The sequence below is a fragment of the Ovis aries genome, chromosome 7, assembly GCF_016772045.2.
Source record: "Ovis aries strain OAR_USU_Benz2616 breed Rambouillet chromosome 7, ARS-UI_Ramb_v3.0, whole genome shotgun sequence".
In the NCBI taxonomy this organism is placed as follows: domain Eukaryota; kingdom Metazoa; phylum Chordata; class Mammalia; order Artiodactyla; family Bovidae; genus Ovis; species Ovis aries.
The window spans coordinates 58912033-58939734 of NC_056060.1; the positions used below are offsets into that span (position 1 = coordinate 58912033).

Genomic DNA, 27702 nt, shown 5'->3' on the forward strand with positions numbered 1-27702 from the left:
GGAATCCAGCTGTCTTCTTCTAAGACTACTAAGACTAGTCTTCTACTAGGTATCTTTTAAATAGGAAACAGTGTAACTCTTCTCAAAATTTTTCTTGATGAATTTTGAGTTATCTTTCTCAAAAATGATGCAATTTATGTTAATATGAAGTCAGTTTATTAGTTTTAATGAAGTAATAAATACATGTTTAAGATTTATGTTTTAATTTACAATATAGGAAATACTAATAGATATAAAAACCCATATAAATAAAAATTCCTAATTGTCTTTATTCTTAAGAGTATAAAGTGGCCCTGAGCCCAAAATTTTGAGGACCACTGTCCTACAGGAAATCATTGCAAAGGGGCCTGGCCCATGGCATCTTGGAGTTACCATATTCTACTTATAGTTTTGTAGTTTCTGTGTTGCTTATCCTTAAGCTGTACTCAGTCATAACTGTGGAGAATTCTCTAAACATAAGACTCAGATAATTTATTTACTAAGGACATAAGCATGTGTCAATTTGGAGATTTTTCTACAGTTTCTAATGTTTCCTCTGTTCTGATGTATTTAACTCGCACATAAAAGATTTAGAGCACTTTTAAAGACTTAGAGCAAAAGGCTTGAATGTCCTTGAGCATGTCATATAACCCCTCTTAGCCTTATTTTTTCAACCTGAATAATTGAGATGATTGAAATAGATTATTTGTAGTCCCCTTTTCTAAAATTTCATTACTCTATGCCTCCTATCTAGGAATACTGAATGAACTCCAAAAGTGTTTTGTCAAATGTTGAGGTGGAATTAGCAGTAGAAACTGGCGGCATAGATGTATTATTTTGGAAGTCTTTACCCTCATTTTCCTTCAATAGTTCTCTGTGTGTGTGTGTGCTTCTTTGTGCTGAAGGAATGCTAAGGCAGGTCAAGAGCAGATCCAGGGTAACACATGAGTATATACATTTTGTGCATATGTATGACTTTCAAGGAATACAATAATCTGTGCTCCATGTATGCTGCTGTCTCAAAATTGCTTCTAATCCAAAACGTAATTTCTTCTTCTTGACATTTGAAATGCTTATTGTCCTTTGGGATTAACTTTTCTCCAGATTTTTAAACTAAAAGCACTTTCTGTCTTTCTTTTTAATGAGATATACAGACAGCAGATAGTTAAAATTTGCCTTCCGAACAAAACGGCATATCTCCCTTTTTAGGACTGGAATGTAAGCAGTTGTAGGATTTCAGTATCTGGAAGGACTCAGCATTTACAAGCCAGCTCCCCTTTACCAGTATATTGTTAGATTGTTTACAAGATCAAAGTTTTAATGTTCATTTTTCTTATTGTGGTACAACACCATATAACCTTTTAAACTCAGATGAAGATCGTTCTTGAAAAACAAATTTTACACCTTCCCCTTAATCTGTAAGCTAAAATTTTCCTCTCTATCTAGTCTTTAAGGTTAAAATATTATCATGTTTTATGATTTTTAAATAGACTATGGTTTAAACCACAAGCAATAAAAATATTCTTATATTCAGTTAACACATAACTTTTAAGACCTATGTGCACATTACTGTACTTAGTGCTATGGGGAGGTAAAAAAATTTTTTTAAGTTATTCGTATACAAGCACTAGTTGATATTTAGCAAATGACATGTTCCAAAAATGGTTAAAGTAATCGCCAGATTGAGTAGATACTTGAACCTTAACTTGCACCTTGGTCATTTTGCGACCTCTTCACTGTGAGCAATGCTTAGGAACAATTAAAAATAAAAAAAAACTTTAAAACATAAAAATAAGATAACCCTCTGAGAATTAAGCCAGTAAAATCTCAACGTTGTTCTCTTCAATATACATCATTGAAAGAAAACCAAGAAATTTGCATGGCTAAAGTGTGCAAAATCCCCAAGACACTAATAAGAAGGCCAGAGATATAAACTCCCACAGTGGTATTAATTTTAATAAGTTGTATTGTTGTACTATTATTGGTTACTTTTATACTATGTGGAGAAAGACTATGTGAACAAAAGTGGTAAATGACATGTAACATAGAATAGACATATCCCAAAGAGCCAGAAACGAGTAATGATTTTTACAGAACTATCCAAATTTGATTGTTGTGAATTAGATTTCATAGTAACTTGAATAATATATCTTTTAAAATCCTTTAGCTTTACTTTGCTGGGATGTAACTTTCTGGTTACTAATTTGGCTTCCAAGATAATTGTCCACAGTCTGCCATTGGGTGACTTGCAAATGCCTCCCCCAGGTACATTGGTCTGTAGATTGATAGCAGTGGTCAGAGGTACTAGATAACATAAAAAAGCATCAGGTTCTTATTGTATTATTACATGCATTAACATGTTCCAGTGAGTGATATGGAAATATCAAGCTAAGGAGAAGTGAATAACTTTAATTTGAATACTTCTGAGAGATTGTCACTAGGTTGAACAGCAAGGTCATGTCTTGCTGTTTTTACTGAAGTACAGTTGATTCACATTGTTATATTAGTTTCAGGTGTACAATAGAATGATTCAATATTTTTCTATGTTATGCTCCATCTAAGTTTATTATAAAATATTGGCTGTGCATTGCATCCTGTATCTTGTTTATTTTATACCTAATAGCTTTTGCCTCTTATTCCCATTCACCTATCTTGCCTCTGTCTCCACCCATTGCCCCACCGGTAACCACTATTTTACTCTCTGTGAATCAGTTTTATTATATTCATTCATATGTTCTACTTTTTAGATTCTTTATCCATTCGTTTGTTGATAGATACCTAGGTTGCTTCCATATTATGGCTATTGTAAATAATGCTGCTGTGAACATTAGGGAGCATTAATCTTTTCAAATTAGTGTTTTTGTTTCTTGGGATCTATATCCAGGAGTGGAATTTCTGGATCATATGGTAGCTGTAGATTTAATTTTTGAGGAACCTCCATATTCTTTTCCATAGTGGCTATACTAATTTACACCCCCACCAACAGTGTACAAGAGTTCCTTTACTCCACATCCTTGGCAAAATTTATTATTTGTTGTCTCTCTGATGACAGTCATTTTGACAAGTTGAATGTAATATCTCATTGTGGTTTTGATTTGCATTTCTCTGAGGTTTAATGATGTTGAACATCTTTTCATGTGCCTGTTGGCTATCTACATGTCTTCTTTAGAAAAATTTCTATTCAGGTCTTCTGCCCATTTTTTAATCAGGTGGTTTTTTGACAGTGAGTTATATGAGCTCCTTATATATTTTGCTTATTAACTTTTAGCAGGCAAATCTTTTCCCATGGAGTATGTTGTCTTTTTGTTTTGTTACTGATAAACAAAACTGTGTAAAATCTTTTCGTTTAATTAGGTCTATTCGTTTGTTTTTGCTTTTATTTCAATTTTGATCAGAAGCTCAGATTTGGCCACTGGGGTTAAAATGGAAGAAGGACATCAGAGTGGAGATGTCTAGTAAGCAGCTACATTCAAGAGTCTGGGGCTATGGAGAAGAACTAGAACAGGACTAACATCATCGCATGGATGGTTTGGGAAAGAGGGAGGAGAGAAGGAGGAGGTAGCACCTAGGGGATATTCAAAGTACAAATGGTAGAAAAGAAGTCCACAAAGAAGGAAGGGATGGTACTGATGAACCTATTTGACTTTTGAGAGTCCCCTGGACTGCAAGGAGATCAAACCAGTCAATCCTAAAGGAAATCAATCGTGAATATTCATTGGAAGGACCGAGGTTGAAGCCCCAATACTTTGGCCACCTGATGCTAAAAGCCAACTCATTGGAAAAGATCCTGATGCTGGGAAAGATTGAAGGCAGGAGGAGAAGGGGACAACATGAGTTTGGGCAAGTTCGGGGAGTTGGTGAAAGACAGGGAAGCCAGGCATGCTGCAATCCATGGGTTCACAAAGAGTCAGACATGACTGAACAAGTGAACGAGAACAAATTTTATCAAACACATTTTCTACTCTTCTCTCTCTTCTCTTTCTGGGACCCCTAGAATGTGAATGCTAGTACACTTGATGTTGTCCAGAGCTCTTAAGCTATTCTCATTTTTGAAATTTGTTTTTCTTCTTGCTATTCTGATTGTGTAATTTCCATTATTCTATCTTCCAGATAGTTCATGCATTCTTCTATATCACCTGTTAGCTGGTTTTTAGTCACTAAGTCATTTCTGCCTCTTTTTGACCCTATGGTCTTTATAGCCTGCCAGGCTCCTCTGTCCTTGGGATTTCCTAGGCAAGAGTACTGGAGTCACTGCCATTTTCTTCTCCAGGGGATCTCCTGACCCCAGGGTCAAACCCGCATCTCTTGCATTGGCAGGTTGACTCTTTACCACTGAGACACAAGGAAGCCACCTAATCTGCTGTTAATTCCCTGTAATGTATTTTTCATTTCAGTTATTGTATTCTTCAGCTATGACTGGTTCTTTTTTGTATTTTCCAGTTATTCCTTAAAATTATCATGGTGTTCATCTATTCTTTTCGCAAATTCAAGTAATTTTCTTACTATTATTGCTTTGAATTCTTTATCAAGTAAATTGTTTATCTCTATTCATTAGCATTGGGGGGGTGTGGTTCTTATTCTTTTGTTTGAAAAAACATTCTTCTGATTCTCATTTTGTTTAAATTTCTGTCTCTGTGAAATTAGGTTAAACAGTTACCTATCTTGATCTTCATGGTGAGTACTTGTGTGGGAAAATCCCTATTCAGTCTTCTTATGGCCAGTGGCTTTCATGGGTGGCTGTACCTGAAGTGATCAAGGGCCAAATTTTTCCCTGGGATGTGTTGGCAGCCACCACCTTGATGCAAGGTAAGGCTAGAGTTGAAGGGGCTGGAGTGAAAGCCAAGTGCAACCTGACCCTTCTCCTTTGCTCAGTGGCCATCACCATTCTCTCAGGGGATAAGGTCCAAGAGGTTGGCGCAGGAGCCCTGAGAGAGGGGTTTCTCCAGGGTTTCTCCTCCAGGTGGCTGGGACCTGAGGCCTTGGGGTTGCAATTCTGTGCTGGTTTCACTTTTCCTCAGTGTCCTTGCTTTGGTTAGAGGTTGAGTCAGGCCAGAAGGGTAGGTGCCACACTACTGAGCTGGCTCACCCTGTGTGGGCAGGAACATGCTGAAGTGTGTTCATTATTTCTTCCCTGGGTCTAGTCTCACTGCCTTCTGTGTGAGGAGGGATGTACTCTCTGGCAGTGGCATTCTTTTCCCTGGAATTACCCTCATTCCCTCCCAAGTGTGTGCACCCGGTTCCTGCTGGCATGCTGGCAGTGGTTGCCAACACTCCTTCAGGTGGGACTCAAATGCAGTCACACTTCAGATAGGACTCGAACCCACAGTCTCTGACTTAGGATAGGACTCAAACTCAATTGGACCTCAGTTGGGATTCAAACCCAAAATATTTTAACTGAAACCATGTCACCCATCTCAGGATTTAATGAACCTCAGGTTCTTTATATCTCGGTACATATGGTATTCAGTAAGAGGCTAAGTGATAGCAAGAAGTAGATTTATTAATATCCTTTGTAAAGAGGTTGCAGGAAAATGGGGCATGAGAAGGTGGTCAGGTCCTGGGTGAGGCCGTGGGATTGGCTGTCCAGTGGAGGTCTTTCGCTCCATGCAGGAAAGAATTCAAGAGCGAGCCATAGTAAAGTGAAAGCAGATAGACATTTCACAGACAGAATGCAGTTTATCTCAAAAGGTGAGAGCAGTCCTGGGAACAACACACTCCACAGACAGAGTGTAGGTCTTCTCAGGTTAAAGAGTCCCCAAAATATGGGGTGGTTAGTTTGCATGAGCTGGATAATTTCCTAGACTAATGAGTGGAAGGATTATTCCTACTATTTGGGGGAAGGGGCAGGAATTTCTAGGAATTGGGCCACTGCTCACTTTTTGCCCTTTTATGATCAGCCTGGGCACTGTCATGACATCTGTGGGTGTGTCATTTAGCATGCTAATGTATTGCAGTGAGCATATAATAAGACTCAAGTTCTACTGGAAGTCAAATTTTCTGCCGCCTTGGGCCTAAGGTGTTCTAATCAGTTTATGTAGTATCCTGAATGGCTATGTCATTCTTTTAAAGGTTGTGCCCTGCCCCTTCCCTCCTATCTCAAAACCCCTCACTCCTCAGGAAGAATCCCTGAGCCTGTCACATAGCCCCTTGTCTTCTGTACCCTCTACTAGGGATGCAAGTCCTGACCAGATCACTTCTCTTCCCTTCCTACAAGATTCTGTGTGAATCTTTCTTCACAGCTTTGGTTGTAGAAGAGCCATCCTGCAAGTTCCCAGTGAGAATCATTCTATATGTAGTTGTAGTTTTTATATTTCCATGAGGGGAGGTGAGTCCAGCATCCTAGTATTCTGTCATCTTGAACCCAACCCACGAAGGTACATTTTTATTCATTTGCAACAACTACATTTTTATACTGCTTAAATAATTGGAACAACGCTTTGTAATGAGGTGTGCTTATTATTCTGTCACTGAATTAGAATTGGTTTATCCATTCATTCAGTGAATATTTGCTGACTGTTTACTCTGTGTCAGATACTATTAAAGGTGCTTGGGATATGTAAGTGAAAAAAACAAATAGGATCTTTCTTAAGATCCTATGGACTAGTGAGGAAGGAAAGACAATGGAATAAATACAGTGGACTAAACTATAAGGTTTATGGTGAACAGTGAGAACATTGGACAGATAAGGGAACCAATTATTTGACAGCTTTGGATGTTATTTTAAAGAATTTAAACACAATATGCTGCTGCTGCTGCTGCTGCTGCTGCTAAGTCGCTTCAGTCGTGTCCAACTCTGCAATCCCATAGACAGCAGCCCAGTGCAACCCCATAGACAGCAGCCCACCAGGCTCCTCCGTCCCTGGGATTTTTCAGGCAAGAACGCTAGAGTGGGTTGCCATTTCCTTCTCCAATGCATGAAAGTGAAAAGTGAAAGTAAAGTCGCTCAGTCGTGTCCAACTCTTAGCGACCACATGGACTGCAGCCCACCAGGCTCCTCTGTCCATGCAATTTTCCAGGCAAGAGTACTGGAAAACCCAATATGCAATGAGCAGCTAATGTGGATTCTTTAACTGACAACAGACATCATCAAAGTGTATTTTGGGGAGATTATGGGGATAGGTAGTATCTGAGATGGGAAGGAACTTGACAAAAATGATTAGGGAACATTCTAGAGTAGCTAAACTCTAGACATGAGGTGTGAGGATGTAGAAGGATCTAGAAAGACATTCATCTGAGCTAGCAAGAGTCTAGCTAACTTTTCATAATAACAGATAGTCAGAGGGAAGAAGAGATAAGAATAAAAGCTGACTACATTTTGAGCATAAATATTAAGGAAAATGTTTGTCTACTTCCATGTACTAAAGTTTGAAATATATATTGGGGAAAAGTTTTCTGAAAATCAAATTTGCAGTCTGCATTTTTGAAGGATTTTTTGTCTAATAATTCTGTTATAATTATCTTCATATGGTAATTAGAAATATAAAGAAATATGTACAAAAAGAATCTCATTTGGTGAAAAATTTGAAACAACCAAAATAATGAACAATAGGAGATCAATTAAATAAAGTCTCATCTAGTCTAGTTGGATCCCTTAACTTCATTAAGTTGATTAAGAGAAAACTTTTGTTAAGTTGAGACATTAAGTGGATATATACATGCCTTAAATATTCCCTTTACTTCAAACTTTTGTACATTCATCAATTTTTTTATGTGGGGCTATTGCCTTTTCCATACTAATGGGCATATGATACCCATTAAAATATTGTCTACAGTGTTCAGTTTGAGTTTCTTTAAAATGATATGAGAATTTAGTAATATCTGCCAAACAATCTGAGTACATAATTGTTGGCTTTTATTACTTTTTTTCCTCTTTTCTTGCTGACACCTAAATTACCATCTAAGTTTTTAATCACTTAACTTTTTCCATTGCCACTCCATCAGTTCAGTTCAGTCACTCAGTCATGTCCGACTCTTTGCAACCCCATGAATCGCAGCACGCCAGGCCTCCCTGTCCATCACCAACTCCCGGAGTTCACTCAAACTCATGTCCATCGAGTCGGTGATGCCATCCAGCCATCTCATTCTCTGTCGTCCCCTTCTCCTCCTGCCCCCAGTCCCTCCCAGCATCAGAGACTTTTCCAGTTGGCCACTCTAAAAACTTTGGCTTTCATTCTAATACAGAAAATAAGTATAGTTTTGAATAGAAAAATTACAGTATCTGAGATATAATGTAACAGAATCTAAACTCTGTCTGCTCTGTTTGAGAATGGCATGTGGTATGTGTGTGGTGGGGGTTGAGAATGGGGGGAGTGTCCCTTTTTGCACTTTATACTCCATAATTGTTCCAATGCAAAAAGACTTGTAGCTCTCTTTTCAGTGTTTGTATTTATTTTAGCCCCAATGTGACAGCAAAATATCGAAATACCTAGGGAAACCTAGTGTCTAGAAGCACTGTACACTTTAGAATAATATTAGAAAATATGGAATTAGGTGGGAAGCAACATTAAGGCTTTTTGGGGTGTTTAAGGAAGAAACAAGGATGAAGAATCAAGTATAATTCCTAAAATGTCCCCTCCCCACATGTTGCCATCACTTAGCTAATTGGTTCTCAAATTCATAGGCCGATTAAAATCTCCTGGAGAGCTTTAAAAATACCATTGCTTGAGCTGCATCCCAGATATACTGATGCAGTTGATCTGAAGTGGGACCTAGGCCTCATTATTTAAAAAAAAAAAAATCCCAGCTGATTCCAGTGTGTATCTTGCATTAAAATCAATTTTTTTTCAAGTGTGTTTAGCTCTTTATCCTTAGGTGGTGTTGGATGACTTACTGACTACCTCCACCATCTAGGAGAAAACTCTGTGGTTTGAGGAATTTCAATTGGCATATATGATCTTATTCTCTTGAGGTAGGAAGGTGAAGAGGAGGGTTATCTTCATTTTGATCTGAAGGCAGAGTCATTTCCTTCATGTAGGGGAGAAGTAATACTGTTAGTTTTCCAGCTACATTCGGAGATCTAAGGAGGCATAACTCAAGCTAACAGACAGTTCAGACTGTGGTTCAAAACTTTTTTCATTTATCCTAAGTGGCATTGTACTATAAAGTATCCCTCAGGAAAGGATCAAGTGTGTGCCACAGAGGGTAAACCTACTTCATCTTTCTCTGCTGAATGGCTCACTGCTGAAAGCCACGAATGACTCGTATTAGGCCGAAGAATTGATGCGTTTGAACTGTGGTGTTGGAGAAGACTCTTGAGAGTCCCTTGGACTGCAAGGAAATCCAACCAGTCCATTCTGAAGGAGATCAGCCCTGGGATTTCTTTGGAAGGAATGATGCTAAAGCTGAAACTCCAGTACTTTGGCCACCTCATGCAAAGAATTGACTCATTGGAAAAGACCCTAATGCCGGGAGGGATTGGGGGCAGGAGGAAAAGGGGACGACAGAGGATGAGATGGCTGGATGGCATCACCAACTCGATGGACATGAGTTTGAATGAACTCTGGGAGTTGGTGATGGACAGGGAGGCCTGGCGTGCTGCGATTCATGGGGTTGCAAAAAGTCAAACACGACTGAGTGACTGAACTGAACTGAACTGAGGCCCTAGAGAAGCCTGTCTTTATGCCAGTGACCTTAAAATCGTTTATGACTTGTGTTAGGCAGCCTTTAAGATGGCCTCCAATAATTCTTGCTTTCTGGTTTGTCTGCCTTTGTTAATTCTTTCCCCATGAATACAGACAGAAGTGGTGGAACAGTACTGAAGATTAGGCTATGAAATACTGTGGCTTCCGTTTGGGGCACTCGTTCTCTCTCATTCTTTCTAACTCCTTGCTCTGTGGGAAATGAACTGCCATGTGGCAAATGGAACTTTGGCAAGGTTTATGTGGTTAAAAAGTGGTATTTCAAACCCACAACTAGTGAGGACCTAAGGTAAATTCCTCTTTGAGTTGAGCATGGAAGGAACAAATAACTGCGGTTCTGGCCAACACCTTGATTGTGTAGCCTTACAAAAGATTCTAGCTAGGGACACCTAGCTAAACCTTGCCCAGGTTGCTGACCACATTAGCTATGAGATAATTAAAATCATTTTTAAATCATTAAGTTTTAAAGTCTTAAACCAATTTAAGCCATTACGTTTTAGGACAATTTGTTATATAACAATAGATAATTAATATGTGGCTGACTGGATATGTCAAGAAAAAGGCCTTCAATCTTCAAGATAAATGTTATTATTCATCTCATATTTCAGTTATTAGAATACAAGCTCTATTGATATGAAAATTAAATAAATTTTTATCATTTTGTAAATTCAATTTGAGGATTTGGAAATTGGAACCATATAATAACCAGGAAGTAAAAGGAAACTGAAATGTTTCTCAGATGAGAGTAAATACAGGAGTTATTGGAAAGAGACTAGGACTTTCTCTGCTGCTTCCTATCAAGTCTTCTCAACTCAAGAAAAAGTATATTTTCTAAACAAGCCACTCAAAGTTAGAGGATGAGTGGAAACATACATGGGAGGAATATTACCTTCACTGAAAGCAGCAGCTTTGCTGAATAAATATAGAAGTGGAATAAAAAGTAGCTGGGGGAGGGGCCATAGAGGGGTAGGACATTGAGATACAAACTATTTTGTCTAAAATAAGCTATAAGGATAAGTTGTACAAGGCAGGGAGTATAGCCAATATAATAACTATAAGTGGAGTATAACCTTCAAAAACTATGAATCACTGTATTGAACACCTATAACTTATATAATGTGTATCAACTATACTTCAATAAAAAAATATAATTTTAAAAAAGGAGTAACCTGGCAACAGTGCTGACACGGCTAGACATGAAGTTTTTATGAACTATATCGTGTTAAGAGATGCATTAAGAACTCAAACCAGACAGACCAGTTAATAGGTGTTCTCTAAAAACTGTTAGAAATGTTCAAAGCTGATAATCATCTGGTGCCCGCAAGTTAGTCATAGTGACCTGAATCTATTCTAATAGAGTAGTGGTATATTCTGATTGACAGGTAACCACTAGTTGTTGTTGTTCAGTTGCCCAGTCATGTCCAACTCTTTGCAACCCCTTAGACTGCAGCATGCCAGGAATCCCTGTCCCCCACCATCTCCCAGAGTTTGCCCAAGTTCACATTCATTGCATTGATGATGCTGTCCAGCCATCTCATCCTCTGATGCCCTCTTCCCTTCTGCCCTCCATCTTTCCCAGCATCAGGGACTTTTCCAGTGATTCATCTGTTCGAATCAGATAACTGAAATGGAGCTTCAGCTTCAGCATCAGCCCTTCCAATGAATATTCACAGTTTATCTTCCTTAAGATTGACTGGTTTGATCTCCTTGCTCTTCAAGGGACTTTCAGGAGTCTTCTCCAGCACCATAGTTCAAAGGCATCAATTCTTTGGCATTCTGCCTTCTTTACAGTCCAGCTCTCACAACTGTATGTGACCACTGAGAAGACCATAGACTTGACTATATGGACCTTTGTTGGCAGAGTAATGCCTCTGCTTTTCAACACACTGTCTATGTTTTTCATAGCTTTCCTGCTAAGAAGCAATTATCTTCTGATTGCATGGCTGCAGTCACCATCTGCAGTGATTTTGTAGCCAAAGAAGAGGAAATCTGTCACTACTTCCACCTTTTCCCATTTATTTGACATGCAGTAATGGGGCCAGATGCCATGATCTTAGTTTTTTTAATATTTAGTCTTAAGTTGGAGAAGGAAATGGCAACCCACTCCAGTACTCTTGCCTGGAAAATCCCATGGGTGAGGTAGGCTGCAGTCCATGGGGTTGCGAAGAGTCGGACACAGCTGAGCGACTTCACTTTCACTTTTCACTTCCATGCGTTGGAGAAGGAAATGGCAACCCACTCCAGTGTTCTTGCCTGGAGAATCCCAGGGATGGCGGAGCCTGGTGGGCTGCTGTCTATGGGGTTGCACAGAGTCGGACACGACTGAAGCGACTTAGCTGCAGCAGCAGCAGTCTTAAGTTGACTTAGGACAGGGTGCTCAGGGCTGGTGCACTCGCACGACCCAGAGGGATGGGATGGGGAAGGAGGTGGGAGGGTGGTTCAGGATGGGGAACACATGTAAACCCATGGCTGATTCATGTCAATGTATGGCAAAAACCACTACAATATTGTATAGTAATTAGACTCCAATTAAAATAAATAAATTTAATTTAAAAAAAGAAAGAAAAAAAAAAGAGGCTCATTAGTTCTTTGCTTTCTGCCATTAGTGTGGTATCATCTGCATATCTGAGATTGTTGATGTTTCTGCCACATCTTAATTCCAGCTTGTAACTCATCCAGCCCAGCATTTCTCATGATGTACTCAGCCTATAGGTTAAACAAATAGTGTGACAGCAGACAGTCCTGTCGTACTCCTTTCTCAATCTTGAACCAGTGAGTTGTTCCATATACGGTTCTAACTGTTGCTTCTTGGCCCACATACAGGTTTCTCAGGAGACAGGTAAGATGGTCTGGTATTCCTGTCTCTCTAAGAGCTTTCCACAGCTTGTCATGATCCACACAGTCAAAGGCTTTAGCATAGTCAATGAAACAGGGATAGACATTTTTCTGGAATTCCCTTGCTTTCTCTGTAATCCAGCAAATGTTGGCAATTTGATCTCTAGTTCCTTTTCCTTTTCTAACCCAGATTGGACATCTGAAATTTCTTGGTTCACATAATGCTGAAACCTAGCATGCAAGATTTTAAGCATGACCTTACTAGCATGTGAGATGGATGCAGTTGTGTGATAGATAGCATCTTCTTTGGTACTACCCTTCTTGGGAATTGGAGAAGGAAATGGCAACCCACTCGAGTATTCTTGCCTGGAAAATCCTGTGGATGGAGGATGCTGATAGTCTATAGTCCATGGGGTCGCAAAGAGTTGACATAACTGAGCTACTTCATTTTTTCACTTTTTTTCTTGGGAATTGGAATGAGGATTGACCTTTTCCAGTCCTGTGGCCACTGTTGGGTCTTCCAGATTTGCTGACATAATGAATGCAAAACCTTGATGGCATCAACCACTCATACTGGTCCTTAAATGTTTTTAATGTCACTGTAGTTCATAGTAAACTTTTATAATAGATAAAGTTTTGGTTTTTTTTAACCAGGTGTCATCTGTGTGTAAAGTTGAACTGTGTGAAGTACAGGCTCTCTTGTGTCTTATTCATGCCTAGGTATATGGCAGTAGCATAGTAGTGCAAATGAAGCCACATGATAAAACTTACACATCTTTCTGATTATATCACTTTTTTCCACTTGTGTGAATTTTATATTAAAGCAGACATAAGTATATTATGGAATAAAATGTAAAAATCACATGAGTTTTAAGAAAAATTTTCAAGAAATGTTGTGTCTTTGGTGGGATACCTTTTCATTATTCCTTAGACTCATTCTCTACCTCTACTGTTATTGGTGTTTCAGTAGGACATTTGAGAGGCATTGATTTAGCGTATTTGTGGTTACAGAATTGCCTTTAGTACAGCCAGTTCCAGGCTTCCCAGGTGGCTCAGTAGTTAAAGAATCTGCCTGCAATGCAGGAAATGCAGGAGATACAGGTTTGATCCCTGGGTTGGAAAGATCCCCTGGAGGAGGGCATGGCAACCCACTCCAGTATTCTTGCCCAGAAAATCCCATGGACAGAAGAACCTAGTGGGCTTAAGTCTACAGGGTAGCAAAGAATTGGATACCACTAAAGCAACTGACACACACACAGCCAGTTCCATAGGCCAACTCTATGTTCTTTAAGAACCAGAAGGGGCAAACACTAAGAGATGGAAACCAAGAACTGATATCCAGCATCCTTTCTTTTCTGTCATTAAGTTGAACTTTTGCCAGCTCAAAGCCTAATGATTTATATTATAGCATTTTTATGTAAAAATATTTTAGTTCACTAACTACATCGAAAATATATTTTTTATTCTTTTGTTAACTATTCAGTTTTTTCCTTCCTAATTCTTAAAAACCAATGTATTTAACCAGCTTTCTCTTTCAAAGAACATTTAGAAAAGATTACTCTGTTTATCTGGCTAATTTGCACAGTGCTCTCCATTTGTAAATAAAAAGGTGCATGTAAGAATTGAATAGGAATCAGAACTGGAAATTTCATTCTTTTCCTCCTTTTGATTCAAATCATCACAGTATAGACTAATTATTATATATCAAGTGAATTGCCCAAACATGGCACATTTGCATGTAAATGTAAAGGTTATATTTCTATAGGAATACTTTTTTAAAAAGGCTATTAACTAATAATTGTAATCATCTAAGAGCAAGAAGCTGAGTGAGCTCAACTCTTGTGGCAGCTCTGAACCTAACCTGCTGTGTTATTTGAATTCCCTGGTCTACAAATGAATAGTAAGGACTAAGATTCCTTGCAGTTGTAAGACTCTTGAATTCTAAGTGTATGTAATTAGTACCGATTTTATTTTCTAAAACTTGCACATTAAGTATAAATAAAGGGGGGAGGATAAAGAATTATTAAGTGTTTCTAGAAACACTACTGGATCAGATTTACTGCTAAATGTTGATTAATTCAGTCTTGCTTTATAATTTGTTCATGAGTATAACTCTAGTCAGAGTATTTGATCCTAATATAGCTCATAGCTTATATACATACACACTATTTCTGTTTAAATTTCCATATAACCATGTTTCACCCTAACTTTTTTAAATTAGTTAAAATTAGTTTCATTATGAATTTGCTTTGATATTAAACATTGAGTGAATTGATATAAAAAATTGATTATGGGTAGAGACACTCTGCTAGGCTGTAAGGAAAACAAATAATGAGAAACATCGATTCTTTTCTTCTCTTGATATGTTCCCGAGACACCAGGCACAGAAGCTTGATCTAGGAACCTAGGTTAGCAAGGCCCTGGAGTCAAATAATAATGACTATTAGGCATGGCATTTCCCCAGAGTATACCTGAGGACAGGCAATCCTTCATAGCTTCCTACAGTCTCATCATGTAGGTGAGCCACAAGAAAATCAAATGAATCTGTTATGTCTGTTGACCTAGCCTTTTCATGTAACTCTTACCTATACATGTTATTATGAGATATTTGTATGAAATAAAGGGACTTAAATGACAAATAGTTTGAAATCAAAACCACCATTGTTAGCATATCACCAGTTAACTTAGATTAATGTTTCTATTGAACAATAAAGTACTACGAAGATCTTCTAATGGAAGTATTATGAACTAGAAATTTATCTTTCAATAAGTCCATCATATGTAGCCTGACCTCAAGCCTTGATTACTATTCAGAGTCTCAAATCCCTAACTATAGACTCCACTTCAGACATTGTGTCTTCCCCATTCAACAGGAAAGCAACTTTCAATGCTGGCATATTTTAAATGGCAGAGATTTCTAGAGATTACAAAAACTACTAACTTAAGTATGCATATTTTAAAAGTATTTTACTTTTCTTCTCATGAACTTAAACAAAGCTTAACTTTTAAATCCTGTAGCTCCTTTTATCTGCAGTGATTTTACTTATAAGATCCAATTTAGTTGACAAGAATATGTCGCAAAACATATTTCACATTTTTGTATTGTTCCCTTTGAGACGTCTATTGTAAGAAATGCTGCAGGCTGTCATTTTTGTCTGCCATCCAGGATTTGCTGGCCTGACTGCTGTGTACTAGACTTGATATTGGTCACAAGGGGGAGGGGGATTTGCCGTGGAGCCAGACGGTTTTGTTATTGCTTTAGAATTAAAAGCATATGAAACAGATACAGCTTATTAAGGTTGTTTTTTTTATAAATAACATAAACTTAAATAACAAAACAGTAAAGTTCAAATACAACTTAAAATAGAGTTTAATGCTGTAACCAGAGGAGAAAAGCACGATTATTTGCGGGAAGAACATTATTAAAAGCCATATTCCCGAATATGAATTATACAAAAGATAGATTATGTTACTTCAAAAAAACATAAAAGATTTTTGAATTTTACTTTTAGGGATTATAAAATGTTATTTTGTGGTGAGTGAGATGAAATACAGTATTATCATCATTATTGCTATTTTATATACAAGACTTTTTAAAACATCCTGTAAGCAATACCCTTTCAATTGGAGCAGCATTACAAATTTTGTTCTTGTTAATTGGTAGGTACAAGCATGTTCTAATTCTACACTTTTATAAAACTACCACTTTGACTCATTTCCATGATGGAATTTTTGAGAATACTTGTTTCTTTTCTAATTAGAGTGGTTCATAATTTTTCACTAGAACGTATTCAAATACTGCTCATCTTCCATAGTTAGTGTTGGCTTGATTATCTGACAGATCATTCCAGCAGCCTTTAGGTCTGACACATCTTATATAACATCATCTGCATTATTATTATTATAGCAGCCATTTTATAAGCAGATAGGAATATTTAAATAATCATTATCAGATAATCAAATCTAACATACTCTTAAGGGTAAATTAACTTAAGAAAAAACATTACTATTACTAACATCATGATTGTACAACCAGTTTTACAACTTTTTACAACTTTTAGTTACTAAATCTGATTTTTGTGTATATTTTTTTCAAATCTTTCTTTAATGCAGTCTCTTAAAATACACATAAATGCGCAAGTCCAGCTTGATCAGTTTTTCAGTAGTTTTCCAGCCTTTCTTGGTTAGTTTTAAAAAGAGAAAAGAAAAGATAAAAAAAGAAAACAGTCCACTTAAAGAAATCTCCCTGCTGGAACTGGTTTCTTATATGCCATATATGATTAGGTTATTGCCATAGGAAGAAAGTGGGCTGTTTTTTGTTCTTTCTTCGTTTTCTTCCCTCTTACTGGAACCCCCTTTTGATTTAAGGCAACAAACATTTCTCCTCCGCTGTGTGTCCATTTAGCTGATGCATATGTGTTGTAATGATTTTCCAGAATTAATTCTTTGAAGTTGCAGTCTTCGTTACATTCTTTCTACAATGAAGAACAACAAACAACATTATCCAAATGATTGTTAGAAGGACTCAAACAAAGAATAAGCATAATATTTGGTAAAATTAACCTACACGACTTTTTTGATCAAGAATAATGCAATTTGTTGGATAGCGTATTTGAAAAAAGATCAAATTTTTTACAAAGCTAAAATGCTATACATTTAGTTACGTAACATAGTTCCAAACATGTTGATTTTTGGCAATCAGTTGCTACTATTCTTAAGAGCTATTTTCCTCTAATTAGCAGCTCTCATATTACTAGGCCCAAGTCACTCTTTTCCTAACCTTGAGATTTTTATATAATTAACAGATCCTCTGACTGAGCACACACACATACTCCTTCCCTCAGCTGAAGTCATTTTTTACAACTTTTATTCATTTACTATTATACTACCTGTGATAGTGGTGGAAAATTTTAAAGTTAATTTGATCATCCATCCAACTTGTCATTCATTCAGTTAAACTTATATTTTTATGTTGTCTATGCCAGGAATACAAAAGAAAAGTCAATTATACTGTATTATAGTAGGATAAACTGTTACATATTTTGTACTGTAATAAAGCAAGAACAATGGGAATGCTTACAAGTCAAAGTCCTTCACTGTGAGATTGATGTTGATAAGCAAAAGTCTGAATTTTTTTTCATAAGAATTTTCATATCAACAAAGTGCAAACTGCATGGAGTTTAACGAAAAGAGCTGACAGATGGAAATTTTATATTTTAAGTATCTAAAGTGCAAATGAAATTTTAGAGCTAGAAGGATCCTTGCATGCATGCATGCTCAGTCGCTAAGTTGCATCTGACTCTTTGCAGCACTTTGGACTGTGGCCCGCCAGGCTCCTCTGTCCATGAGATTCTCCAGGCAAGAACACTGAAGTGGATTGCCACTTCCTCCTCCAGGGGATCTTCCCAACCCCAGGGATCAAATCCATGTCTCCCACATTGCAAGTGGATTCTCTACCACTGAGCCATTAGGGAAGCCCAGACGGGTCCTTAAGGGTCAGTTAATCCAACTTATTTTACAGATGGTGAAACAAAGGCCAGAGAGCTTAAACAAATTGTCCAAGGTGACACAGAAAACATTTTTCCTTAATTCCTAAATAGAAAATGTTTTAATGAAATCATTGAGTTACATAGTTTGAGAGGAATTAATTTCATTTTTACTTTTCAGAAAGGGAAGATACTTTTGACAAAAATAAGTTTGAGAAATTAAGTCTGAGCTATCATCTATCAATACCTTTGCATAGAGTTTTCCTTCCTTGTTCATTGCAAGGTAATATTCACTTTCCACTCCTTTGATTGCTACAATTCCAACAGCCACTGTCCTGATTTCCATGATGTCTGCAAGGAATCACAGAAAGATATGTCATTTATTCACTTAGTTTTGCAGATTATCCAAGAGTGACCATTTGTTCTTATTTGTTTCAACTGGGAGTTAAGATTGTTAATGTGATTATTTACTCAGCCTGACACCCCCGACCCACTCAGAACATATAAATAGAAACAGTCCTTATTAAATGTGGGAAGTGCAAACTATCAATTTTTTTATTTTGCACAAAAAGATATTTGGTTTCAAAAAAGTTATGTATTTGAAGCTTTTTCTTCTCTAGAATTACATTTCCAATTTACTATAATCATTGTTCAGTTGCTAAGTCGCACTTGACTCTTGGCAACACCATGGACTGCAGTATCCCAGGCTTTCATATCCTTCACTGTCTCTGAGTTTGCTCAAACTCATGTTCATTGAGTCAGTGATGCCATCCAACCATCTCATTTCTGTTGCCCCCTTCCCCTCCTGCCTCCTCTTTCCCAGCATCACACTCTTTTCCAATGCGTCCACTGTTTGTGTCAGATGGCCAAAGTATTGGAGATTCAGCTTCAGCATCAGTCCTTCCAATGAATATCTGGGTTGATTTCCTTTAGGATTGACTGGTTTGATTTTCTTGAGAGTCCAAGGAACTCTCAAGAGTCTTCTCCAGCACTATAATTCAAAAGCATCAATTCTTTGTCACTTAGCCTTCATTATGGTCACTTACATACATGACTACTGACAAAACCATAGCTTTCTCTATATGTAAAATATATATATATGCTGACATCACTTTGTCAGAAAGTGATGGCTGTTTTTTAATACACTAAGTTTGTCTTAACTTTTCTTCCAAGGAGTGACTGTCTTTTAATTTCACGGATACAGTCACTGTCTGCAGTGATTTTGGAGCCCAAGAAAATAAAATCTGCCATTGTTTCCATTTTTTCCCCATCTATTTGCATGAAATGTTGGGACTAGATGCCATGATCTTGGTGTTTTGAATGTTGAGTTTCAGCTAGCTTTTTCCCTCTCCTCTTTCACCTTCATCAAGAGGTTCTTTAGTTTCTTTTCACTTTCTGTCATTAGGATGGTATCATCTGCATATCTGAGGTTGTCGGTATTACCGCTGGCAATCTTAATTCCAACTTGTGAGTCATCTATCCTGGCATTTTGCGTGATGTACTCTGCATATAAGTTAAATAAGCAGGATGACGATGTATAGCCTAGACATATTCCTTTCCCAATTTTGAACCAGTCAGTTGTTCCATGTAATGTTCTAACTTGCTTCTTGACCTGCCTACAGGTTTCCTAGGAGACAGATAAGGTGGTCTGGTATTCCTGTCTCTTTAAATATTTCCCACAGTTTGTTGTGAACCACACAGTCAAAGGCTTTAGTGTAGTCAATGAGACAGAAGTAGATGTTTTTCTGGAATTCCCTTGCTTTATCTATGATCCAGGGGAATTTGGGAATTAGATTTCTGGTTCCTCTGCCTTTTCTAAACCCAGTTTGTACATCTGGAAGTTCTTGGAGAATTTTGACCATTACTTTGCTACCATGTGAAATGAGCACAACTGTATGATAGTTTGAACATTCTTTGGGATTGCCCTTCTTTGTGATTGGAATGCAAACTGACATTTTTGAGTCCTGAGGCCACTGCTGAGTTTTCCAAATTTGCTGGCATATTCAGTACAGCACTTCAACTGCATCATCTTTTAGGATTTGAAATAGCTTAGCTGGAATTTCATCACCTCCACTAGTTTTGTTTGTAGTAATGCTTCTTAAGGCCCTCTTGACTTCACACTCCAGGATCTGGCTCTAGGTGAGTGACCACACCATCATGGTTATCTGAGTCATTAATACCTTTTTTGTATAGTTCTTCTATGTATTCTTGCCACCTCTTCTTAATCTCTTCTGCTTCTGTTAGGTCCATACCATTTCTATCCTTTATTGAGCCCATCTTTGCATGAAATGTTCCCTTGGGATCTCTAATTTTCTTCAGATCTCTAGTCTTTCACACTCTATTGTTTTCTCTATGTCTTTGCATTGCTATAATCATAATAACAATAATACTTAATGTTTATTGAGTTGATACCACATGCAAAGGATTGTTTACACACTCTCATATATTAATACATTTACTTATCACCAAGACTATAAGGCAAGTACTCATATTATCCCCAGTTTATAGATCAAGAAGCTCAGGCACAAAGAAGTTAAGTAATTTGCCCAGATTCTCTCAGCTGGTAAGTGGCAGAAGTGGAATTTGAACCCAAGTGTTCTGGCTCTTAATCACTATATAATACCGTGAAAGTATATAATTAGTAACATCTTTACTTTTGTACTTAAACTTTATAGTAATGATTATTGCTGACATAATATATTTTGACTATACTGAAATTGAATGTAAATCCAGTTAAAGCAATTGAAAATTATTATAAGCAGAACCTACTACCTTTAAAAAAGATTAACTATTTAAACTGATAGATTTTTGATAATAAAAACACAATTATTATATGAATCCTGCTCATATAACTTTATACAATTTTAATTATTTCTAACCATTGTTGAAATTGTTTTTACAAAACTTGTAGTTACTACAGGACTGTTACCCTACTGTTTTATTTAATTATATATCCTTTCCTTAAATGCTGCTTTTTAATAATTCTTATCAAAATGCAGTAAAAAAATCAATTTTAAAACAATGTAGAAATTTAAAGTTTTGTAAACCATTTTGTGTGACTATTGTTAATTATACTTTGAACTTGAGACTTTCTCTTTCCTGTGCTTAATACAATGAAAAGAAAATTCCAAATGAATATTATATGCATAAATCAAGTCTCCAGAAACTGTTTTTTAAAATATTCACTTAATTATAGGAAATTCTAATTTTTATCTCATGCCTTCGCTTCATCCTCATATTTATTCTCCAGGCTTTAGTTTCCCTATTCTCCAGTAATAAAATTGTTACCTGCTTCATCAGGATTAATGTAGCCTAGTTAATATGTGTCATCTATTTCCCATATATGCCACATATAGACAGAGACAGCAATGGCACCCTACTCTAGTACTCTCGCCTGGAAAATCCCATGGGTGGAGGAGCCTGGTAGGCTGCAGTCCATGGGGTCGCTGAAGGTCGGACACAACTGAGCAACTTCACTTTCACTTTTCACTTTCATGCATTGGAGAAGGAAATGGCAACCCACTCCAGTGTTCTTGCCTGGAGAATCCCAGGGATGGGGGAGCCTGGTGGGCTGCCATCTGTGGGGTCACAGAGTCGGACACGACTGCAGAGACTTAGCAGCAGCAGCCACATATAGAAACCATTTCCCACTATACTATGCTTAGCACTAGTCAGAGCCCATCCAATTCAGAGTTCTACAGCTGCTCAACTAGAAATTGAGGTCTTTGAAGAAAATGCAGAGGAATGAATATTTATCTTTTTAAGTGTTTATGGAGCATTGTCAGAATGCATAGAACTCAGTGGTAATTTAGGATACAAACTAAGAAAAACAGCACTGGTTTCTGAACTCCAAAAGTTAAAAATCTCGTATAAACAACAAAACACATATATATAAACACATGTGCATGTGGGCATGCCAAGTTGCTTCAGTCGTGTCCGATTCTTTGAAAACCTATGAACTATAGCCTATCAGGCTCCTGTCCATGGGATTTCCCAGGCAATACGGGAGTGAGTGCTATTGCCTCCTCCAGGGGATCTTCCTGACCCAGGGCTCAAACCCATGACTCCTGTGGCTCCTGCATTGCAAGCGGACTCTTTACTGCTGAAACAGCAGGGAAGCCCTAAATACATATGTAGATGCACCTTAATAAAAGAGAAGAAACATTTTTTAAAACAAAGCTCTGAAGGAGAAGCTAAGGGAAATGTTAACAATTGCTTCCAAGGCTATGAAAGGTGTTATGCTGATGTGTTCATACAGTATTCAACAAACCTTCAGTGAGAGCCAGTTCTGTCCTCAGCTCAATTCAATCCTGCTCAATTAAAACCCTGCCCTCTTGGAGTACTTTCTCTAGCAGCTAACTCTTCTTCTTGTTCAGTTCAGGAAGATCAAAGGGAAATAATTTATGCAGCAAAATCCAGTTAGTTTAAATTTATATCAATACAATGAAGAATTGATTCAGCATATTTGTAATACCTTCAAAATTGGGTAAATGTATCTATTTAAGGACATATGAAATAGTTGCTTTCTGAAGATCTTACCACTGTAAAAATGCTGTGAAGAAGTCAGTGTTTACCTTTCCTTCAAGTCCCTTTATTTCTGCTATTCCCCTCTTATTCAATATTATACTTTCTCTTAGATAGAAGAGTACTGATGCAAAGGCTTAGAGTATCTTTCAGGGCCAGATTTAATTAGGGAATGAAATCTGTCATATTTTCTGGCTTTTCTTTTCTAGACCAACTATCTACAAAATATAACTGTAGAATGATAGATGTAATGTTAATTACAATATGTAGACACTTTCCCTTAAGGCTCAGTCGTGATAATACATTCTCACTATAAAATCTGGATTTATGTTTACAAGAAGTTCATGTTTATATATAACATAATAAATGTGTTCCCAAATATGTAAGGCATATTACATGAGTGCGTTGAGTTGTTACCATAATGACTGTGGTAGTATAATGACAGACTTCAAAAAAAATCAAAGAGATCAGCTCACACAATAGAACATGAAAAATGAAACAATATGTCAAGTAAATTGGCAATTTAGCCTCATTAGCAATATTTTTGTCAACAGTATTGTCAACAGAAGTATCAGTTTATTCATTAGGATGTCTCCCTTACAAACTAGGAAATATGCCCAAAATGGCTTCCCTGGAGGTTTTTTCCCCTGTGATTTAATCATTCATTAAACCATTTTGCCTATTTGTTATTTAAGCCTGTATTGTACTGAGAATGAGAAAAGAGGAAGCTAGGTATAAATTGCTACTACATTTTTAAAAACTTCTCCAACATCTCCTCCTAGAATTTTAGGTGTTTCCCTATCAAATATCCATGCTAATTTTTGTTCTTATCATTAGTAGCATTTATGATTTTAGTGTTTGAGCGTTTCTTGCTTGAAACAATTTTTAAAAATTTATCTTTTAGAGAAGTTTTAGGTTCACAGCAAAATTGAGGGGAAGGTGCAGAGATTTCAAGCTAGTTTTAGAAAAGACAGAGGAACCAGAGATCAAATTGCCAACATCCGCTGGATAATCAAAAAAGCAAGAGAGTTCCAGAAAAACATCTATTTCTGCTTTATTGACTATGCTGAAGCCTTTGACTGTGTGGATCACAAGAAACTGTGGAAAATTCTGAAAGAGTTGGGAATACCAGTCCACCTGACCTGCCTCTTGAGAAATCTCTATGCAAGTCAGAAAGCAACAGTTAGAACTGAACATGGAACAACAGACTGGTTCCAAATAGGAAAAGGAGTATGTCAAGGCTGTATATTGTCACTCTGCTTATTTAACTTATATGCAGAGTACATCATGAGAAACACTGGGCTGGATGAAACACAAGCTGGAATCAAGATTGCCAGGAGAAATATCAGTAATCTCAGATATGCAGATGACACCACGCTTATGGCAGAAAGTGAAGAAGAGCTAAAGAGCCTCTTGATGAAAGTGAAAGTGGAGAGTGAAAAAGTTGGCTTAAAGCTCAACATTCAAAAAACTGAGATCATGAATCCAGTCCCATCACTTCATGGCAAATAGATGGAGAAACAGTGGAAACAGTGACAGACTGTTTTTCTGGGCTCCAAAGTTACTACAGGTGGTGGCTGCAGCCATGAAATTAAAAGACACTTGCTCCTTGGAAAAGTTATGACCAACCTAGACAGCATATTAAAAAGCAGAGACATTACTTTGCCAACAAAGGTCCGTCTAGTCAAGGCTATGGTTTTTCTAGTGGTCATGTATGGATGTGAGAATTGGACCATAAAGATAGCTGAGCGCTGAAGAATTGATGCTTTTGAACTGTGGTATTGGAGAAGACTCTTGAGAGTCCCTTGGACTGCAAGGAGATCCAACCAGTCCATCCTAAAGAAAATCAGTCCTGAATATTCATTGGAAGGACTGATATTGAAGCTGAAATTCCAACATTTTGGCCACCTGATGCAAAGAACTGATTCATTTGAAAAGCCCTTGATGCTGGGAAAGATTGAAGGCGGGAGGAGAAGGGGACAACAGAGGATGAGATAACCATCCTCTGGTTGGATGGCATTACCAACTCGATGGACATGAGTTTGAGCAAGCTGTGTGAGTTGGTGGACAAGGAAGCCTGGTAGGCTACAGTCCATGGGGTTGCAAAGAGTTGGACATGATTGAGTGACTGAACTGAACTGAGTAATAGTTTAAAAACCTGATGTGGTGACTTTAATTGTGATATTATAAAAATATCTGGATTAATAAAATATATATCAAATCAATTATATTTCCTCCTACAGAAAATTAAAATGAATTATAAGCAACAGTATATGCCAGTTGCTAAAAAGAACAGAATAGAAAATAAATTCAATAGTTATTCAGAAGAAAGAGGTATTACATATACTAGGTGGTCAACAGAGGATTTGAGGAACAGACAGAACTTGAATTACATCTTGAAGAAGATATAAGGTTGACATAGATAGAATGGAAACATCATGCTAATTGAGAGATAAAAGTTTATGTAAGATAATAGAGTCTATGATTCATAACTCATTTTTAGAAGATAGAAATTAGAGCTATCTGGAGTAGGAAATGTATCAAAGAAATAGAAAAATGTAGAAAAGTTAGGATGAGTTTGTTGAAGGCTTTGATTGCCAATTTATTAATAAAAAATTTTAACATTTATTTGTCAACAGTGAGGAGTCTTTGAATGTTTGAAATTTGAAAAATGTCAGATTGTGTTTTAGGAAAATTAATTGGATATGCAGAGTAGATAAAAAGAAAAAATTACTAGAATTGTACAACCCTGGTTTTCTTCTTATGCTAATATTATGAGCTGTCCCATAATTGGCCATTATTTTGATTTTTAAATAAGTCAATAGTTTTAAAATGTCTCAGTTTAATTTTGAATACAGTAAGTATCAGTAGTTGTAAACCCATATGAACAAAAGCTCTTTGGGTCCTCTATAGTTTTTTTAAGAGTATAAAGTTGTCTCAAGTCTAAAAAATTTGAAAACGTCTTTTCTAAATTAATTTTATTCCTTCTGGTCTTTTTAGTTGCACTTTGTACTTTGTATATTGTACCCTTGTTATTGTTAGTTACATAGCATTCGTTATTTTATAAAATACTGTACATACATAGATTTATAAATAAATATCCATAGCATATATATATAGAAATACTCAATATACTCCAAAATGTCTGGAAATTTTCTTAATGATATTTTAAAACATCAAGTTGCAAATTATAATTAACATGTAAGTAAACAGTGAATCATGTAAAACATTCAGGCTGGATCAACTTTATTACTAATTTAATGTTAGTATGGTTTTAATTAAAGAGTAAGTCTAAGATATGTGTTTGCACTGCTTTGACTTTTGTACATTGGTCACAAGTACATGAACAATAAAGAATTCTAAATCTGTGTTGTGTATTTGATGCACTAAAATCCTATATCATAGTATTATATTTTTTAAATACCCTGCATGTGACTGCTCAAATTATTATTAAATGTGCACGTGAGCATGCACACACAATATTGTAAATTCAAAGGAATTGCCTTCAAAGAACATTATACTCTTGACTCGGTATCCTGTCTGTCTTGGATGTCTTCAGTCCCTCCTTTCATTGCCTTTTGTTTACAAAAATACGCTTTCCAAATTGTTCTCTCAATAAAGCTGTTTTAAGATATTCATAGACCCTACGTACTATTGTTTCTCAAGACCACCCAACACAAATCTAACATTAAAATGTTTGGAAAATTTCTTAATGATATTTTAAAACATCAAGTTGCAAATTAGAATTAAATTATGTAAGTAAATAGTAAAGCATGTGAAATATTTAGGCTTGATCAACTTCATTACTAATTTAATGTTATGATGGATTTAATTAAAGAGTAAGTCTAAGATATGTGTTAGCACTGCTTTGATTTCTGTACACTGATTTTTTATTTTTGAAAGCATATTTTTATAATCAAATGGCAAATACGTCCATATTTTTCATTAGATAGAGTATAACTATTTAAAACTTTTATATAGATTTTCTTTTGAAATTACTTGGTCTAAAGTAACTCACTTTATCATTTGCTCTTTTTGAAAACTCATTTCTGCAAATATTGTACTTTCTAGGGAATTCTTGCAAACAAAAAAATTATCAAATTGTTTTTGTATGTTATGAAAAAAGTATTATTAAATTTAATAAAGAAGTTGGCATAATATATTTTATAAGTTAAATATTTGATAATCTCTAATTTTTAATTTTCCTGTCAAATTTTACTGTCAGTGTCTAAGTTTCAAAGTTTTAAATACATTTGTAAGTACTGGATGTTTTCATGGGTGCCAGGCTTTGTGCCTATGAGCCAGATGAATAAAATGTTCATGCCTCTAACTCTGAAATCTTTTCAAAAGACTGCCCTGCTCCCTTTTCATATAACACCAAATTTCTTGAACATATAGACTAAATTTGTTCACTTTTCCTCAATTTAACACTTGCATCCTAACTTTTAATCTGTTTAATGGCTTTGTCTCTTCAAGGCCAGCAGTGACCTCATAAGTGCCTAAGCCAGGGTAAGTGCCTGTTTTCAATAGTCATAAACATTCTCTGAATATTATGACACTGTCAACATCCCTCATTCTATTCCTAGTTCTCACTCTTTCTCTAATCCTGCACTATCCTAATCTATTCATTTATTTTAAAATGCTTAATTTTGTGTAGCCATATGTATCAATCTTTCTTGATAATTTATTATATTGTTTTTATGCTTAAAAGTATTTTTCCATTCTACTATCTGAAATACATTTATTTCTTGCTTTTGTAATTTAAGTTTAAAATATATCTCTTAAATTCTTTTGGAATTAATTTTGGCACATGGTTTGAGATGAAACTCTAAACTGATATTTTGTTCCTGCAAATAGCTAGCTGTTTTTCAACATTAGTTATTAAATATTACATTGTTCATTACATTATAATGAAAGTCATTACACTTTTCAACTGATACAGTGCCTCTCCTTTACCTTATATTGGCTATCTTGTTTTGTCTATTGATGTATCTTTCTGTCTATATACTCACATTAATGTATTTTAAGTTACCAACTGCTGAAGTGCCTCATTACACTTATCAGATAGCTCTGATCCTAGGTATTACTACATACTCTCAGATATATCCTCTGAAATTCTGCAGGGTAATCAATACTTTTTCCATATAACAGCGCTTCAAAGAGATTAAGACATTGGTCATACCAAGGCAAAGCATCTGTAGTTTCTTCAGTCATACATTATACACATGGATTCCAGAATC

The 27702-nt window shown here is 36.4% G+C and overlaps 2 protein-coding genes across 3 annotated transcripts in view; one reads left to right on the forward strand and one right to left on the reverse strand.

The window, feature by feature from the left end:
* FAM227B (family with sequence similarity 227 member B) overlaps positions 1–27702 on the forward strand; it is a 216494-nt gene that overhangs the window by 72490 nt on the left and 116302 nt on the right. The gene's annotated exons all lie outside the window — the stretch shown is intronic.
* Positions 15805–27702, reverse strand: part of FGF7 (fibroblast growth factor 7) — a 63072-nt gene continuing 51174 nt past the window's right edge. The window contains exons 3-4 of one of the 2 annotated variants that reach the window (XM_012180603.4): positions 18186–18289; positions 15805–16927 (exon numbers count right to left, since the gene is read on the reverse strand). In XM_012180603.4, the coding sequence (XP_012035993.1) occupies positions 16733–16927; positions 18186–18289 (299 nt within the window). In that variant the 3' untranslated portion in view covers positions 15805–16732. 2 annotated transcript variants of the gene reach the window in all.